This window comes from Podarcis raffonei, chromosome 17, assembly GCF_027172205.1.
Source record: "Podarcis raffonei isolate rPodRaf1 chromosome 17, rPodRaf1.pri, whole genome shotgun sequence".
Lineage (NCBI taxonomy): Eukaryota > Metazoa > Chordata > Lepidosauria > Squamata > Lacertidae > Podarcis > Podarcis raffonei.
The window spans coordinates 3,533,062-3,550,772 of record NC_070618.1 but is presented as its reverse complement, the minus strand read 5'-3'; the positions used below and the strand labels follow the sequence as shown (position 1 = coordinate 3,550,772).

The 17,711-nt window shown below is 49.1% G+C and overlaps 1 protein-coding gene across 1 annotated transcript; it reads left to right on the top strand.

Annotated features, from left to right (window-relative positions):
• The first annotated feature begins 1,736 nt into the window (after positions 1 to 1,736).
• On the top strand, positions 1,737 to 13,195 carry PTMS (parathymosin). Its single transcript, XM_053371724.1, has 5 exons — positions 1,737 to 2,293; positions 6,558 to 6,626; positions 9,147 to 9,231; positions 9,345 to 9,412; positions 12,167 to 13,195. Exons 1-5 carry the CDS (start codon positions 2,246 to 2,248, stop codon positions 12,215 to 12,217), a joined length of 321 nt encoding a protein of 106 aa, XP_053227699.1. The 5' UTR covers positions 1,737 to 2,245; the 3' UTR covers positions 12,218 to 13,195.
• The last annotated feature ends 4,516 nt before the right edge of the window (positions 13,196 to 17,711 follow it).

Sequence of the window (17,711 nt, the reverse complement as noted above, 5' to 3'; positions counted from 1 at the left end):
GGAACGAATTAAGCTCGTAACCCGAGGTACCACTGTACTGTAATGCAATGTATATTGGAATGCCTTTCAAGGCCGTTCAGAAACTTCCATTAGTTCAAAGTACAACTGTGAGTCTATTAACTGGATCTAAGCATTGTGATCCCATTACTCCTATGTTTCACCAACTTAGCTGGCTTTCAGTCTGGTCTGGGCTCAGTTCAGTGTGTGGATTTTGACCTTTAAAAGCCTTTATGGCTTGAGACCAGGATGCCTGAAAGACTGCCGGTCTCCACTTGTGCCTGCTCGTCCACCCATACAATGAGATCTTCAGCAGAGGCCTTTCTTTGGGTTCCCCTCCATCAGAGGCAGTGGCGTAGCGTGGGGGGTGCAGGGGGGGCCGGTCGCACCGGGCGCAACATCGGGGGGGGCGGGGCGCGCTCGCACTCGCAGCTCTCTGCCCCTACCTGGCTCATGGGTTAGGGGGCACAAATTACTTGCCTTGCCCCGGGTGCTGACAACCCACGCTACGCCACTGATCTGAGGTATGACAGCTGGCTGCAGGGGAAAGGTTGCTGACTATCTGATGGTGGCCTCTCAACTAAGGTATGCTCTCCACAAGGTGGCTTACATGGCACCTACCTTGATGTCATTTTGGCACTGGGAAAGGCCTTTTCCTTTTCCCTTTCCCAGGCTTTTTCACTCTTTGTGTTTTGTTTCTTTGCTGTTGGTGTTTGCTTTTAATTCTGCTGACTGCTTTTATACTAGTGTTTTAATGCTTTTGTTTTGTCGTAAAGTCTTGTAAGCCACCTTGATAACCTGTTAAAGGGCAGGTTTTCAATAAATAAAATGTGTCTGTGAAGATAACCCTGAGTCAGTACATCAGTGATTCAGAGGGAATTTACTCTAGTTCAGGGAAATTTTCTTAGGCAAAATGTGGTTCTTATGAACAGAATGAGTGAAGAACTGTGTTATATGGTGTTGGCGAAGGGGAACACTGGAAGAGGACAGGTGATCAGGTAAGCAGGGGGTTCATGTTTCCTCAAAAATTAATTGCCCAGTTCAAGTTTACAGGCAGGGTACTGGGGGGGGGGGAAGACTTGGTAAAACACCCCCATTCCTTTTCTCTGGATGCCTTAGTTTGTTCCAAGTAGTGCAAGTCTTGGGACTGGTTCTCACATGCATGTAGCTGATTTTTCACAGGTGAATGAATTGGGATAGGGAAGGTGACTAACATGGCTTGGTTACCCGGTGTCAAGTTTCTATCAAGGGGGAATGAAAAAGGATGAATCCGTCCTATGCCAAATGGTATGGAACCTGGAGAGGATTCTCCAGACCACTCTGGACATGGGCAGGGAGCCACAGAATGATACGCACCCCCAGGACACAGCATGGCCTGGGCTGAACGATACCGTTTTTACTCCAGAATTCACTGGAATGCGAGGAGTCCTGGGTATAACCTGGAGATGTTTCCACCGCAACAGGAACCCCGGGGTTCTGGATCGGATTCCAACTGTGGGGCACAACTCGGTTCCTGCTTTCTGCCACAGCCGGGGGTGGCTAAAGGCAGCTATCTCAAGCCTTGCAACTACGCAGACAGCAGATCCCTTGCAGCCGTGCCTGACGCAACGGAGCCAGCAGCTGGCGATTTAGGTTCTAGTTATTCTGGCTCCGTTAACACGGGGTAGCACAAAGGGCACGCGCGGTCTTGCGAAGGGCGCGCGGCGCAGGAGAGGAGAGCGCGACTCGAACAAAGGAGCCGGAGACAAAGCGCGGAAGGGAAGCTTCCCCCAAGGGCATAGCTCTGGCTGCGGTTCCCGGCCTTCAGGACCACGCAAGCTCCCCTAACCCTCCTTCCGCAGTGAATGGTTTTGTTTTCTTTTGTTTCGCAAAGCGCAGCGTCCCCTCTTGCCGGGCCATTTATATTCCTTCTCCTCCTCCTCCTGCTGCTGGGCAGCCTGCTTGCGCCTTCGCTCTTCCATCCAGCCCTCCCTCCTTCCCGCTCATCCCTCCCAGCCTCCCCTCCCTTTGCGCAGGTCCCTCCCTCGCCGCCGAGCGCCGTATAAATCCCTTTTTCTGGCACAGCCTCATCGCGGCAGCGGAGAACCCTGTGGCTGTGGCGCCGGGGCGAGCCGAGAAGTGCCCGTCGGCTTCCCGAGAGCTTAACCCGAGCTGCACCTGGTCCCTCCGGCCAAGCGCCTCTCCCGCGCGCCCTCGCTCTTTCTCGCCTTGCGCCTTTTGTTTTGTTTCGCTCCCGCTTTTTTCCAGGATGTCGGAGAAGCCCGCCGAGGAGGCTCCGGTGGAGCTGGGGGCCAAGGTGAGGACCAAGCTGGGATCAAGACCCCGGGGCGAGGGCGCCCAATGCTCGATTGCAACGAAGCAGGCGGATAGGGGCTGGTGGCGGAGCTCGCCCTTGCCCCGGTGCGCTCGGGATCGAGGGCAGAGAGGGCGCAAGCTGGTTGTGGGGAAACAGTTACGGAGGGAAGAGAAGACTCGAGGAGGGTGGCGTGCGTGCGCCTTGCTCCCCGCGCCCGCCTTTATTCCGACGACGCCTTTCCACGCGTCTCCCGAACGACCCGCTTTCCCTTTTTTCCTGGTCCCCTTGCAAACGAGCTGTCGGCTGGGATTCGGGTCAGGAAAAGAAAACGCACGCCCTTAGACGGGCAGAGAGCGGTGTGCGGGCATTGCGCTCTCGTGCCCGTCACCTTCGCGGCCAACACGGTGCGCTTGGCTGGCTGGGGCGCGTTTGCTTTCTGCCCAAAGTCTCTAGGGTTTGTGAGAACCGGGAAAGAATGCACGTGTCAGTTGGGTGTCCCTAGCTGTGCCAAAGGCGGAGAGCTTTTCTTTTCATCCTAGTGCCATTAATCATCATGGAGACCGGGCGGGGAGGAGGGGGCGGTCACCTTTCAAACCATGCGGCACCTGGGTTGGGTGGGTGATACTCAGTGTTAAGAAGGGGGGCACAGTTTTAAACCTCCCATCCGGCGGACTACGAAACCAGACGCCTAAACCGCTTCGCTTTATTAGGAAACAAAAACAGTGAAGCGGAGACGCGCAGCACAAAGCCAGGAAAAGATGGAAGGCAATTAAAGAGCGCGCGCGCGCCGGGATGTGCGTGCGCCTGCCTGCCTGCTTGCTTGCCAACATATGGGTCGTTCCCCCGCAACCATGCTTCTTCTCTGCGAAGGCATCGGACCTTATGTCTTCGCTTGCTTTGGCGTTCCTGACTTTGTTTTGTGTCCATCTGCGCGCAAACTGCGGAGACACGTGTTATCTCCGCGTCGTGGGAACTGTAGCTTGGGTCTTGCAAGAAGGCTGCCTGCTGCGGGTGAAGCGGGAAAGTAGGTTGCGGGGCAAGGTCACCCCGAAGAGTAAGACAACACAACCCTCGGGAAGCCACGTGACTCCCTAAGGGGCGGGGGCGGTTAGCTCCGCGTGGGATTTGCTCCTGGTATATTTACGAATGCTGGATTGGAAACGTTAATTGAAGAGGGGGTGGGGAGAGAAGGCAAAGATTAAACGAGGGAGGCAGTAGGAATTCAGTGCCGCCATGCCATTAATAGGTCTCCGTCCAGCTTCTTCGCTCCCTTGTAGCAGAATGGAAGCAGGAACGTGTAAAGCTGCAATCCTACGCACGTGTACCTGGCAGTAATTCTGAGTAAACATGCAATTTCACTGCAGGGCATACCAGGGCACAGGATTCTCTGGCCTGCCAGAAAAGAGGGAGAAAAAGATAAAAGGCAAAGGCAAACAGTACTCAAACTGTGTTCCAGGGCTTGGGACTTGCACAATATTTTTTGATAGTTAGGCAGTCTCCTCTCCTGCGCTGTAGGGATAGTCATTGATTAAAACAACCTTAAGGGCAGCCAGGGACATGGGCATAAATCAAAGTTACATGCTGCTCAGACTTGCTTCTACAGTACTGTACATCTCTTTCTCAATTTGCATGAGAAAGCTAAAGATAGTCAGTTCCACAGCTTTGAAAATAGTCGTCTACACAAGACAGGACAGTCTTTCTTCAGATTTTAGTTAACGTACAAAACCAGGTATCTAATTGTGTGCAATCTTTGCAGAAGCAAAGCCTTGGGGCACATTGTTCCCAGGTTCACCTTATTTTTGGTAGCAGTGGTTGGATCACAACACTTCAGTCAGTTTTGTTGTTGTTTTACATCATACAAATTATGTCCCTGTGAGATGGTCAGTGACGGGTCTTGCACACTACATCACTTATGGAAGGTTTTATGGGCTATTGTCCTTACATACCATTCCTAAGAACACAACCCTTCCAGCAGCGAGTTCAAAAAATGACCAGCGGGAGGAAAATCTATCTGTTTTTATAAGAGAAACCCCAGAACCCCTGTCAGTTACTATTCATTATGCCCCAGGCTTTGGGAGTGGCCATGGAAAATGTTTGCCGTTTGTCTGTGTAAGAAAGGAAGAAGCTACTTTTGATTCTGAATGCATAGAAAAATGGTTCTGGTTAGAGGATTAGCTATGGAAATCTCAGATGCTGATTTGACCCTGAAATGATCAATCTGGGTTAGACTACCTCATATCTAGGCCAGTGTTCCATCTTTGCCAGTAGCAGGTTTTAGAAGCCTCATGCCTGAGTTTTGAAAGCGTATTATGCCCTCTAGTGGAACATTTATGGGATCATCTGTCCTATATGGCAACCTTTCTTACCACAGATGCCTCATTTACAAAGGCTTGCCTCTCTCACACCATCTAATTAAGGTTTTTCTACTTTGTAGTCCTGCACAAAGGTGAAGTTGTTTTAGCACATATCTGGGTTTTCACCGGAACTGGTGCAAGGGCTCAGTGTTGGCACAAATCAAAAAGTGTGCAAAAAGGTGCACATTTCCACCCTATAAAACCCTTTACGGAGAGCAAAATAAAAATTCTAGAGTAACCCTGGGATATGTTCCCTGCCTTATGTCCTACTGTCTTTGCCCATTCTCCTCTCTCGGAGGGCGGTGCATGTTTAGCAATCCTATTTTAAACCTGGTATGTAAGTTTCTTGCTTGTTATCTGCATAAATAACTAATGGGATGATGTTTCAGTATGTTAAATTACACGTTTCCCCTGTGTGTGTGTTTTAAAGAAAGCAGCTTAGTGTAGTATAGTAATTAAGGCCCCAGGTTAATATCTCGTTTCACCCAAGAACAAAACCACTCTTCTCTCAGATACAACTCTTCAGCCACAACATGCAGATAATATTGGCTTATCCTATCTTACAAGGCTCTGTCAGAAGAATTTTGGAGATAAATATGAAACATCGGAACACTTAGAGGGAACAGACTGCATAAACATACTGCTGTTCTTACCTATAAACAGTCAATAGCCAAGCAAAAATCTTATATTCCCCCCCCCCTAAGGACAGCTACTAGCACAACATCTGCTATCTATTTCGGAGAGTTACTTGTTTGCTGTACACCTGGACACCTCTTGAGACATCATAGCCAAATTTTGTTGGTTCCTGAGATAAAGGAGCAGGTTTTCACCTGTGTTTGGATACAGTTGGACACCATTTTGAATCAAGATGATGAACCGAACCTTAACTGCTCTGCTTTAAAAGCTGTGCTGATTCTCTGTGTTTCTTAGCACTCTGGCGCAACACCAGGTGGGAGGTTGCTGATAGATGTATTAATAACTAAAGTCAAATAAGTTGTTGCCCATGAAAGTCAGGTCTACATCATAAGTGCAGTGACCAGCAGTGTAGACATTTCTGATTAGACATCTCATGCTAGTCTCTGTAAATGGCAGGGTGAATCGGGTGTTGAATTTAAATCCCAATCAGTCTCAGCCGGCATGGGCAATTGTTCAGGGGATGATGAGAATTGCAGTCCAACACCATATGCGATGGGACGGCTTCCCCAGAAGTTTAAAAAAACCAAAAACAAAGAGTTCCTTTTTAGAAAGAGCTAAATTTTTAACTTCCAAAAATGCTCTCTGAAGGATCTTAATGATGTTCATAGTGGCATATAAACAAACAAACAAGAACAAACCGCGGGCATAGGCAGCCCTAAAACGAGGCGCTGTGAAGTGGCTGACAGATTTCATGCGTAATAATAATCGACTTGGAAGTAATTTTGTGCAAGCTGCAGTGGAATGAATGGGAGCCGCGTGGCAGCAGGCCGGCAGATTGTGACACATGTTAATTAGTGGGAGGAAGAGCCCATTTGGATTATCAGTCTTGGGCACCAAGACGTCATGGGCCACAGTTAAATCACACCAAGACCACCGAATGTTGGCAAGCCTTCAACTGGTCTTCCACTGTGAGGCTTCTATAGCTGGAAAAATGTTGCCTAGGTTTCCCTATTTCTCACAGTGACAAGGCTCTTAATCTCAGTGATACACCGTGGGCAATTATAAAAGCAACCTCTCCTTTTTGAAACACTTAAACATGTTGCCTTGGGTATTCATCTATCTGCTCTCCTATTGCCGGTAATCGAGCCACGCCCTCCTCTTCACCGATTTCATTATTTCTCTCTTATTATTACGCAATTCCTGCTTCTTCATATTAGCCCTTCTTTACAGCCCCTCTAGTATTAAGCACACGTATTTCTCTTCCTGTCTTCCAGGACCTGAAAGAAAAGAAGGAGAAGCATGAGGAGAAGTCTGCCCGCAAAGAAAAGAAGGAGATAATAGAGGTAAAACTGGGAAGATATTTGGTCAGGCATAGGCAAACTCGGCCCTCCAGAAGTTTTGGGACTACAATTCCTATCATCCTTGACCGCTGGTCCTGTTAGCTAGGGATGATGGGAGTTGTAGTCCCTTGCCTATGCCTGTATTTGGTTGAGAAGCAGAGAGAGATGGGAGAGCAGGGCAAGGTGTACAGGCAAAGGCTTAAAAAAAAGAGCCACCAGGGTTTTGGTTTTGCCTCTTCTGACTCTTCACATCGTTGCCTCAGCCTTGAGCACTGGTTTCCTCTTGCCATTTATCTTGAGCCACCCATGACGGTCTTGTTTATAGCACCATTTGTACAGCTATAATGGAAAAGATCCTATGGTGCCTGACATTTTTAAAGATTTATTCATTTTTTTAACCTGCAAAATGCTTCTGGGGAGAGAGGGGAGGCTTCTTCGTGATGCCAAAAGTGCCAAACTGAGCAGCTGTCTGCACATGTGCTATTTTTTTATGCCCATATAGACTTTTCCTAAGAAAAACTGGAAAAATTAGTACCATCTAGAGGCAACAGATTATCTAGGGGTGCAGGCTGGGGCAAAGCAGAATAGGCAAAGGAGTGCCTATCAGGATATACGATTGGATTGGAAGATTTCCAAGTTCTGCCACTTTGGGGCTCCCAACTAGCAGGGATAGGAAAGGGGAACAGGATCTGCTCTTTCTCCTCTCGTGCTCCATCAAATCAGCGGAAGAGGAAAGGGCTATTTATTTGCTGCACCAGGTTATCAACCCTGCTCCCTGAAGACTGTGGACAACTCTGTGGTGGGCAGACATGCCAACAAGTGTAGCTTTTCTTGTGATGGAGATATGCTGGGAAACTGTGTCCGCAGAGCGAGGAGGGTAACTTAATTTGGGGGGCAGGGGGGGAAGGAATCTGCCATCCAGCAGAGCCTCCACAGAGGTAGGAGGGAAAGGTGGCAATCTTAGCTGCCCTGGAGAATTAGAATGTGTGGGGCCATCAGGCAGTGCTGCAGTCTACCACACTGTCCTGCTCCTTAGACAGGCATCCTGAGACCTAGTGGAGAGGTTTAGGTGCTAAGAATTAGAAAGGGGTTCATGCTGACTTCTCTAGGATGCAAAAATACCTCTTGTGGAGGGCGGCGGGGAGAGCAAGAACCAGAGGTGGTTTTAGGGTAGTTCGGCCACACTGGGTGCCACGCTGCAGGGGGTGCCACAACAGTGCTGTAGAATGTAGCATGAGAGGTACGGGAGCACCAAATTTTAGCGTCGCCCAGGGCACTGCTGAAATTTGAAAGCCCAAAGTGTGCCACTGCAGTGAGTGGGTGGCTATATAGTCAGTCCCAAGATGATGAGCTGGGTTTGCACGACTGCAAGAGTTGCTCTCAGCCTCAACCACAATGAGATGAGATGAAGAAGTCCCTAAATGAAAAAAATAAGTTTTAATGTGGGGCGGCAGTTTCTTTAGTACAGGGGTCAGCAAACGTTTTCAGCAGGGGGCCAGTCCACTGTCCCTCAGACCCTGTGGGGGGCCGGACTATATTTTTTTTGGGGGGGGGGAATGAACGAATTCTGCCCCACAAATAACCCAGAGATGGATTTTAAATAAAAGCACACATTCTACTCATGTAAAAACACGTTTCCCGGACTGTCCGTGGGCCGGATTTAGAAGGCAATTGGGCCAGATCCGGCCCCCGGGCCTTGGTTTGCCTATCCATGCTTTAGTACCTAGCTTGAGAAGACCCATGTTCCAATCAATGTTGCATTCTGTGGCCAAGCAGTTGCTTCTGGAAGATAGGTACAGAAATACTTATCTTTTCCTTGTCTCTCCCCTACTTCCCACCCTCCCTCACAGAGCTAATAAGCTTCAGGAGATGGGGGTTTAGACTTGGCAAAAGGTTCAGACCCTCTCCCAGAGTACTGCTTTCCTCATCCTCAAAATAGCTCTGCAGAAAGACTAAAATCAAGGAAAATCCCACTCACTGATCTTCTGCATCACATCTAATTTGAAGATCACAGCTGTTGCTAGTTCTGTTCTCCGTACCTGCTGGGTGAGCACAGCCTTGGTTAGGAGAAGGCTCTCAGCTAAGAGTCCAGGGTCAGATTTGCTGAATGAGCATCCGCACATCCCAGTGTCAGCTCCTCCCATGCCCTGACAAGAACCAACGTGGAAGTTCACCCAGAGAGGAGAGCTGTGTTTTGAATAAGAGAGCAGTGGCTGTGTAAGGAAAACTGGCAAGAAGCGAATATGGCCAGAAATGAAGCAGAATTCTCGTCATCCTCTGTAAAGAACAGAGAGGCAGAGAAAAGTGTAAAGGGGACAGCGCAGGGAGTTGCTTAAGCCACAACGAGCTCCTCTGAAGAGGCGTAGGGTATCAGTGTGACAGTAAATGAAATAAATATAAATTGAGCAGATTTGTTGGGCTCTGGAAAGCGGAATTTAAGACGGGGATGAGCTTTTGGGAAGGAGGAACACGTGCCCAAGACACTGACACAACTGCTGCCTTCTGTGGGTTTGCGTTATACAGGACGATGAGAATGGAGCCGAGGAAGAGGACGAGGAGGAAGACGCGAATCCTGAGGATGTGGATGACGACGAGGACGAGGATGAAGGTGAGAGTGAGCAAACCTCGTCACTTGTGAGCTGTGCTATAAATGAGTGCAGACTTCCGTGGCTGGTTGACTGATCTAACGTGTGTTTCCCCCCTCCCCTCCTCAATTTCAAGATGAGGAGAATGAACAGGAGCCAGATTCTCATGCAGTGAAGCGATCTGCGGAGAAGAAGCAGGAAGAGGTTAGTAGAAAAAATCAGTGGCGTAGCGTGGGTTGTCAGCACCCGGGGCAAGGCAAGTAATTTGCGCCCCCTAACCCATGGATTTGCGCCCCCTAACCCTAACCCCCAGATGTTGCGCCCAGTGCGGCCGGCCCCCCCTGCACCCCCCACGCTACGCCACGGGAAACGATGCCAAGGATGGCAGGAGTGGGGAGAGTTCTGTTCCGCCAAAGAACTAAGGGGACGTATGAAGAACAAGTCCACCCCAAGGCACTTGGCTGCCTAAGGCACAGAACAAGATGGTGCCCCCACCCAGTTCCAAGTACACAACCCAGCTGGATTGATAGATGACCCTGAACAACGCGTAACTCTCATCTTGTGCCGGGGTTTGGTTGCAGGGGGTTCACGTGTAAACGCATAAAGGCAGGAAACCTCCCCCCCTGAACAACCCCACCCCCAAGTTGTAGGGCTGCTTATCCTATAGCCTGAGAGCTCTGGCCGTGTCTCAAAGCTGGTTAAGCTCACGATTGCAGCTGTGGGGTGGGGTGAATAAATACAGCGGTACCTCAGGTTAAGTACTTAATTTGTTCCGGGGGTCCGTTCTTAACCTGAAACTGTTCTTAACCCGAAGCACCACTTTAGCTAATGGGGCCTCCCGCTGTTGTCGCGCCGCCGGAGCACGATTTCTGTTCTCATCCTGAAGCAAAGTTCTTAACCCGTGGTAATATTTCTGGGTTAGCGGAGTCTGTAACCCGAAGCGTATGTAACCTGAAGCGTATGTAACCCGAGGTACCACTGTAAATGAAGAACGGGTTTCCTCTGCTCTTCATTTATATATTTATTTATTAAATCCGCGTGCTTCTGAAGACCACAAGGCGGTTCGCAACACAAGAATGCAAAATGAGAACACAAAATGCACCATAAAACTAAAACAAACCAATAACCCCCCGCTCTCCCACGGATGGATTTAAAAGGCCATAGAATGGTCAATCAGCCCAAGACCTTGCTGAAAAGGAACACTTCCACCTGGTGCCTAAAGATAATGAAGGGGCCAGGTCAGCTTACCTGGGGAGAGCATCCCACAAATGGGGAACCGCTGTAGAAAAGGCTGGTTCTCATGTCCCCGTCCCCAGACTTCTCGTGGGAGAGGCACCCAAAGCAGGGCCTCAGATGATGATTGCAGGGTCTGGGTGGGTTCATGTGGGGCGAGGCGATCCTTGAGGTATTGTGGTCCTGAGCCCTTGAAGGCTTTTTCTAGGTCAAAGCTGGGCACTTCTTCTAAGGGCTGAGGCCTTGCCCTCCCAGCGGCTACTCACAGGTAGATGACAGAACAGCTCTAGGCAATTTGTAATGCAAAGTCGGCCATTAAACATGTTGCGGCAAGCCAAAGGCACGGCCGTCTGTGAAACGTGAATTGCTCACTCCCATTTGGTGGAAGTGAGGTAACGGCACATCTATCATTTATTTATGTGAAGCTTTTAGACCCCACCCTTGAGCCAAGCAGGCTCCCAGAGTGGCTTGGGAAGATCGATAGCAGACTTGCAATCTAAAAAGGCATGACATACTAGGAAAAATGATTGCCGGGGAGGCGGTAGAGAAGCTTCCTTAGACACCGGATCTTAAAGCTGTCATTCTTATAAAGCAGTTCTGTCTAGGCAAATTCTGGCTGTCCAGAAGAACAGCAGCCCCTCCCTGGAAGCACCCACCCCCCTGAAACCAAATTTGGGGGGCTTTGCGCTGTGCTTCAGTGCTGTTCTGCATCCTCAATTCACCCACAAACTCCCTGCACAGTTTCCTACAGATTGCATCTCTGCACCTCAGTGCTGCACACACTGGCGTGTCAACGTGCAAAGCTGCTGGTAATTTGAATGAGCTCGGGAAATACTACTGCCTCGTTCGAGTCCTTTGTGATTAGAGATGCAACAGGAGATGCCCACACTGCAGAAGATAACCTTCAGAGCTCCACATCTGCTCTCAATCCTGCATTTGAATTGCACCACATGCTAGAGTTTGGGGGAGAAAACAGCTCAGATAGCTCAAGGTTTGACCTAGTCCGCTACAGACAGTTCAGGCTACAAGTGTGTTTCCCCTTCCCCTCCCTCTTCATTGCACACTGGAAAGAACACTACCAACATCTCCTTAACCGCAACTCCCCCATAGCTGCTGAGGTCCTCTCACAAATTCTGCAAAAACAAGTTAGAGATGAGCTTGCAGTATCCCCAAATCTGGGAGAGTTGTGTACAGCTATTAACCAAATGAAAAACAACAAAGCCAGTGGACCTGGTGGGGTACCTTCTGAAATCTTCAAAGTGGATGGAATTGAACTTGCACAACAACTTCGCAAGCATGCAGTGGTACCTCAGTTTAAGAGCAGTCCGGTTTAAGAACGATTTGGTTTACGAACTCCGCAAAACCAGAAGTAGCGTCCCGGTTTGAGAACTTTACCTCGGTCTAAGAACGGAATCCAAACGGTGGAAGGGCACTGGTGGCAGGAGGCCTCATTAGCGCCTTGGTTTAAGAACGAAACGGATTAAGTTCATAAACCAAGCTACCACCGTACTTGTTCATTTGTTACATTTGTGTCCTGCCTTTCTTCCAAGAGACTCAAGATGGCGCACGTGGTTCATCTCTCTATTTTACCCTCACGGCAACCCTGGGTGCATGAAATAAAAGTTCCACCAGGCAGCATATAATTTTTTAAGATTCTCTGGAGACACATGGTTTATGGCTTATGACTAAATGCATCTGTGTTTTTGCTGTTGTTATTATTGACAGGACGAAGTGGACCCAAAGAGAAAGAAAACAGAAAACGGCTCTTCCGCTTGATCTCTTCCCTCCCCCTTCTCCACTATCTGTCCCCCCCCATCTTCCTTCCTCCACCTGTGCAGGCCCCCACTTCTGTGCTGCAGCCACAGAGGGCAAGAAGGGGTCACAAAGCCTTTCCAGCGAGGACAGAGGAAGCTGAAGATGGCTCCTTCCTAGCCCCGAGATCTGTTCCATATTACAGTGCTCCCTACAGCTGCTGATTTCTTCCTCCCCCCCATTCGAATATCCCCAATATCCAGAAACATCGCCCCCCTACTTCTTCCCAATCACCCTCTCAAAATTGCTGCCTAACTGGAGATCCTCACATGCCTCTGCTTTTTGATACATCTTCTGTAAACTTCTTCTGCCCTGGACAAATTCCCGCCTCCCCCCCCACCTCCCCCCTTCTTTTCTTTGGCCCCTTACAGAATTCCACAAATGCGGTGTGGAAATTTTATGGTGCTGAAATGTTAAATTGGGTCCAGAGCCTGGGATGTTAAAAGGGGCAGGGAACCTTGCGGTGATTTGTTCCTTTGTCCTGTGCCTGGTTCCCTTTCCATTGCTGGGAAAAGGCAAATATATAAATATATATATACATATATATACACAATTTAAATGTGTTTTTAAGTAAAACATAGACAAGATTTTCATTATTAATACATTTTTGTACAAATTTACAAGGCAGGCAACAAGCTGGATCTGGTCGACATTTTTTTCTTCTTCCAGAAGGCGAAGCTTGTTTTTAAATGTGTAAAGTAATAATGTGACTCAGTGTGTGTGTTCCTCATTTCGGGTTGTTTTTAAATTAAAAAAAATTAGGGACCAAATTTTGATTTCTCCCTTGTTCCTTTCAGGGTCTTTAGTTGTTTTTGTTTGTAAATTAACGCAGACCCATCTGCAGTATTTTCTATGGCACAGACATTATGAGGATGAGAAATATAAATATATATATTGTTTAGCACTGTAAATAAAAACCTTTCAAAAAGATTTCAAACAGTCCATACGTGTCTTGGGGTGTTGGTTAATTCTGACGCACATCTGCCTCTAGAGCAAGCCAGAACAATGCAGCTCACCTGTCACACTTAGGTAGCCAACAATATAAACTGATTTATTTATTTTAAAAAGGTAAACAATGGTCTTGTCGCTCGTGCAGTGGGTGTCCTACCCATGAAATGGAACACCAGTGCTACAACATCTGGTGTTCCCAAGATTATTCAACCATTTTCACTAAAAAAATAAATGAAAAGGAGAGATGAAGCATAGTAGAATACAGGTTCTGTTTTCATGATAAAAGTACAGTGGTACCTCGGGTTAAGAACTTAATTCATCCTGGAGGTCCATTCTTAACCTGAAACTGTTCTTAACCTGAGGTACCACTTTAGCTAATGTGGCCTCCCGCTGCCACCGTGCTGCCGGAGGACAATTTCTGTTCTCATCCTGAAGCAAAGTTCTTAACCAGAGGTACTATTTCTGGGTTAGCAGAGTCTGTAACCTGAAGCGTCTGTAACCCGAGGTAGAAGAAGAAGAAGAAGAAGAGTTTGGATTTGATATCCCACCTTTCACTCCCTTTAAGGAGTCTCAAAGCGGCTAACATTCTCCTTTCCTTTCCTCCCCCACAACAAACACTCTGTGAGGTGAGTGGGGCTGAGAGACTTCAGAGAAGTGTGACTGGCCCAAGGTCACCCAGCAGCTGCATGTGGAGGAGCGGAGACGCGAACCCGGTTCCGCAGATTAGGAGTCTACCGCTCTTAACCACCACACCACACTGGCTCTCAAAGGTAAAGGTAAAGGGACCCCTGACCATTAGGTCCAGTCGTGGCCAACTCTGGGGTTGCGGCACTCATCTCGCTTTATTGGCCGAGAGAGCTGGCGTACAGCTTCCGGGTCATGTGGCCAGCATGACTAAGCCGCTTCTGGCAAACCAGAGCAGAGCATGGAAACGCCGTTTACCTTCCCGCCGGAGCGGTACCTATTTATCTACTTGCACTTTGATGTGCTTTCGAACTGCTAGGTTGGCAGGAGCAGGAACCGAGCAACGGGAGCTCACCCCGCCGCGGGGATTCGAACCACCGACCTTCTGATCGGCAAGTCCTAGGCTCTGTGGTTTAACCCACAGTGCCACCCACTGTACACCTGCTTCTTACAGTAATGTAAAAAGGTAAAGGACCCCTGGATGGTTAAGTCCAGTCAAAGGCAGGAAGGTAAACAGCGTTTCCATGCACTGCTCTGGTTCGCCAGAAGCGGTTTAGTCATGCTGGCCACATGACCCGGAAGCTGTACGCTGGCTCCCTTGGCCAGTAAAGCGAGATGAGCGCTGCAACCCCAGAGTTGGCCATGACTGGACCTAATGGTCAGGGGTCCCTTTATCTTTAAGTAGTGGCCACTGTCCACTTGCCTGTCTTGAGAGACAACAGAGTGAACCTCCAGGGATGAATTCAAACTCTTGCAGCACCAAAAGGGCATCTCTGGGGCACAAGCCTGGGCAGTATGTCTGGAGGTCTTGGGCTGCCCAGATGGCAAGACCCATCCCTTGCCCCCACTTATGTGGTCCAAAGGAAAATGGAGCAATACATTTTGCACCAGCTGGGATGCAGGAGTTACCGGAAGGAGGTGTACAAGGCGCCATCCAACTGCCTTAGGAGCTCCATCCCAGATTTGTGTAGGGTTGCCTTTTCCCAAAGAGATCCCACAAGGCAGCTGACGTTTCGGGTCAGAGTTTTACTTCTAGCTGAACTTCCTAGTTTGGCAAGCCCTATCTGCCCCTCACTTTCCTCTACAATACAAGCAGAAAGCGCCTTCTTGACCATTGGACCCACTATTGCTCTTGTCTGCTCAATTGGCCAGAGCCTGTATTCACATACAGGAGAAGTCCCGATCCACTATGGACTTAAAACTAAGTTGGTGGCCTCACATCTTGTGGCAGAGAATTCCACAGTATGCTCTGGGAGAAGTTGTGTTCCCTTTTGTCCTGAATCCCTTACCACTCAGTGTCACTGGTTCTAGAATTAAGCAAGGAGAAACTTCTACCCACAGACAGTTCTCTGTAGAGCCAAAACGTGTACAAAACAGCCTCGGTCCAGTATATCTGAAGGAGCGTCTCCACCCCCATCGTTCTACCCGGACACTGAGGTCTAGCACTGAGGGCCTTCAGGCGGTTCCCTCATTGCGAGAGGCCAAGTTACAGGGAACCAGGCAGAGGGCCTTCTCGGTAGTGGCGCCCTCCCTGTGGAACACCCTCCCACCAGATGTCAAAGAGAACAACAACTACCAGACTTTTAGAAGACATCTGAAGGCAGCCCTGTTTAGGGAAGCTTTTAATGTTTGATGTATTACAGTATTTTAATATTTTTTTGGAAGCCGCCCAGAGTGGCTGGGGAGGCCCAGCCGGATGGGCGGGGTATAAATAAATTATTATTATTATTATTATTATTATTATTATTAGAGCAATCCATTTGCAGCAGCAGTAATGGGACGAGAGCACTTGTCTGGAATTGCCTGTGCTGATTTAGTACATTTAGTGAGCGAAAACCCCAACAACCCATGGTTTCAATAAAACCCAACTAGGACAGAATGAGGTTTGTTAAATTGTTTTCTGACTGACACACCTCCCGGGATTTGGACATCTGGAAAAAGGCTCACGGTTGTTAGAATATTCTATCAGAATATTGCCTGGCAGAGTAGAGACAAGCGAGGCCTGCCCGTTGCTTGGGAGGAGCAGGAATTACTGTGGTCCTGTTATCTCACAAGGTTCGGTCTGCAGAATTCCACTTAAAGGTCTGCAGCTTGAAAATCAGTCTTTGCTTGAGACTTGACTACAAGCCACAGTAGACCGGAGGATGCGAGGTGTAGTCCAGGGGTCGGCAACCTAGGCCCGTGGGCTAGAAGTGGCTCACGGAGGCCGTTTAAATGGCCCCCGAGCTGCCCTTGAACCAAGCCACCCACTCGGTGAGTCCCCGCGCGCTGTGCTAAATCAGTGCAGCGCAGCACACGGGGACTCTCTCCCCTGGCTCCGGAAATCACTTCTGCGCATGCCCAGATGCCAGAAATCGCTTCTGCGCATGCCCGCGGCACCAGAAATCGCTTCTGCACATGGTCAGATGCCAAAAATCACTTCTGCACAGGCGCAATTTTCAGCATCTGGGCATGCACAGAAGTTATTTCCAGTGCTGCGGACATGTGCAGATGCGATTTCTGGCATCACGATGCGTCAGTCTGGCCCACAGAGGATCTCCGCAGGAGTGATCCAGCCCATGCCCAGTAAGCCTTGCTGACCCCTGGTGTAGTCCAAAGTTTCTGGACTAGGCTGCAGCAGATGGGCTTAGATGGACCATTGGCCTGATTCAAGGTAAGAAAGCTTCAGGAGTTCTTACAGAAACACAGCCTTCAGATTCATAGATCATAGAATTGTAGAGTTGGAAGGGACTGCAAGGTTCATCTTCTAGTCCAACTCCCTGCAATGCAGGAATCTTTTGCCCAATGTGGGCCTCGAAACCACAAACCTGGATTCAAATCTGATGCTCTACCAACAGAGCTATCCCAGCTGACTCAGAGAACCTCTGAAGGCCTGGTGAGAATAATGGTTGCCCAATATAAAACCCAACTCAACAGTTGCACTAGGTAAAGGTAAAGGTACCCCTGCCTGACAGGGCCAGTCGTGACCGACTCTAGGGTTGCGCGCTCATCTCGCTCAAGAGGCTGGGAGCCAGCGCTGTCCGAAGACACTTCCGGGTCACATGGCCAGCGTGACGAAGCTGCTCTGGCGAGCCAGCACCAGCACCGCACAAGGAAACGCCGTTTACCTTCCCGCTATAAACGGTACCTATTTATCTACTTGCACTTAGGGGTGCTTTCGAACTGCTAGGTTGACAGGAGCTGGGACCGAACGACGGGCGCTCACCCCGTCGTGGGGATTTGAACCGCCGACCTTACGATCAGCAAGTCCTAGGCGCTGAGGTTTTACCCCCAGCGCCACCCGCATCCCACAGTTGCAGTAGTGGAAACTTAATGTGCAACAGGTTGTTTAACAAGAGGATTAGACAAGTTAATGGTGCATAAGGCCATCAGCGGCTACACCTTACAGTAGGTATATCCAGTTATCACTGGAAGGATTTCCAGGTGGGCAAGTACTGTACATCAAAGACACCCAAATATTCCCAGCGTGGGAAGTGTATATAACAGGAAAATCTGGAGGTGGTTCCTCTGCTCCCTCTGGTGGCCACACATAACACTGATTCCAACTTTGTGACACCAGCTCCTGCCAGGATTTTGGTTTTTTTTTCCAGGGTGGGAACTACAGACACCTCTAAATCATAGCTGTCAACTTTCAGATTTGAAAATAAGGGATCAGCAGCCTCGAAAATAAAGGATCAGCAGCCTCACCTGTCCCGGGGACAGTCTACAGGATATCTAACAATCCGGGATAGCAGCGGGAAGCAGCGGGAAACTGCGCTGGAATAAGGGAATTTCCCGCACAAAAAGGGAAGGTTGACAGCTATGCTCTAAATCTCAGGCTGAT

Bases quoted from the DNA above. Each gene is read 5' to 3' on its own strand.
- PTMS (XM_053371724.1), top strand. From the start codon at position 2,246: ATGTCGGAGAAGCCCGCCGAGGAGGCTCCGGTGGAGCTGGGGGCCAAG. The intron at 2,294-6,557 runs GTGAGGACCAAG...CCTGTCTTCCAG, and splicing joins CGGTGGAGCTGGGGGCCAAG to GACCTGAAAGAAAAGAAGGA. The intron at 6,627-9,146 runs GTAAAACTGGGA...TGCGTTATACAG, and splicing joins AAAAGAAGGAGATAATAGAG to GACGATGAGAATGGAGCCGA.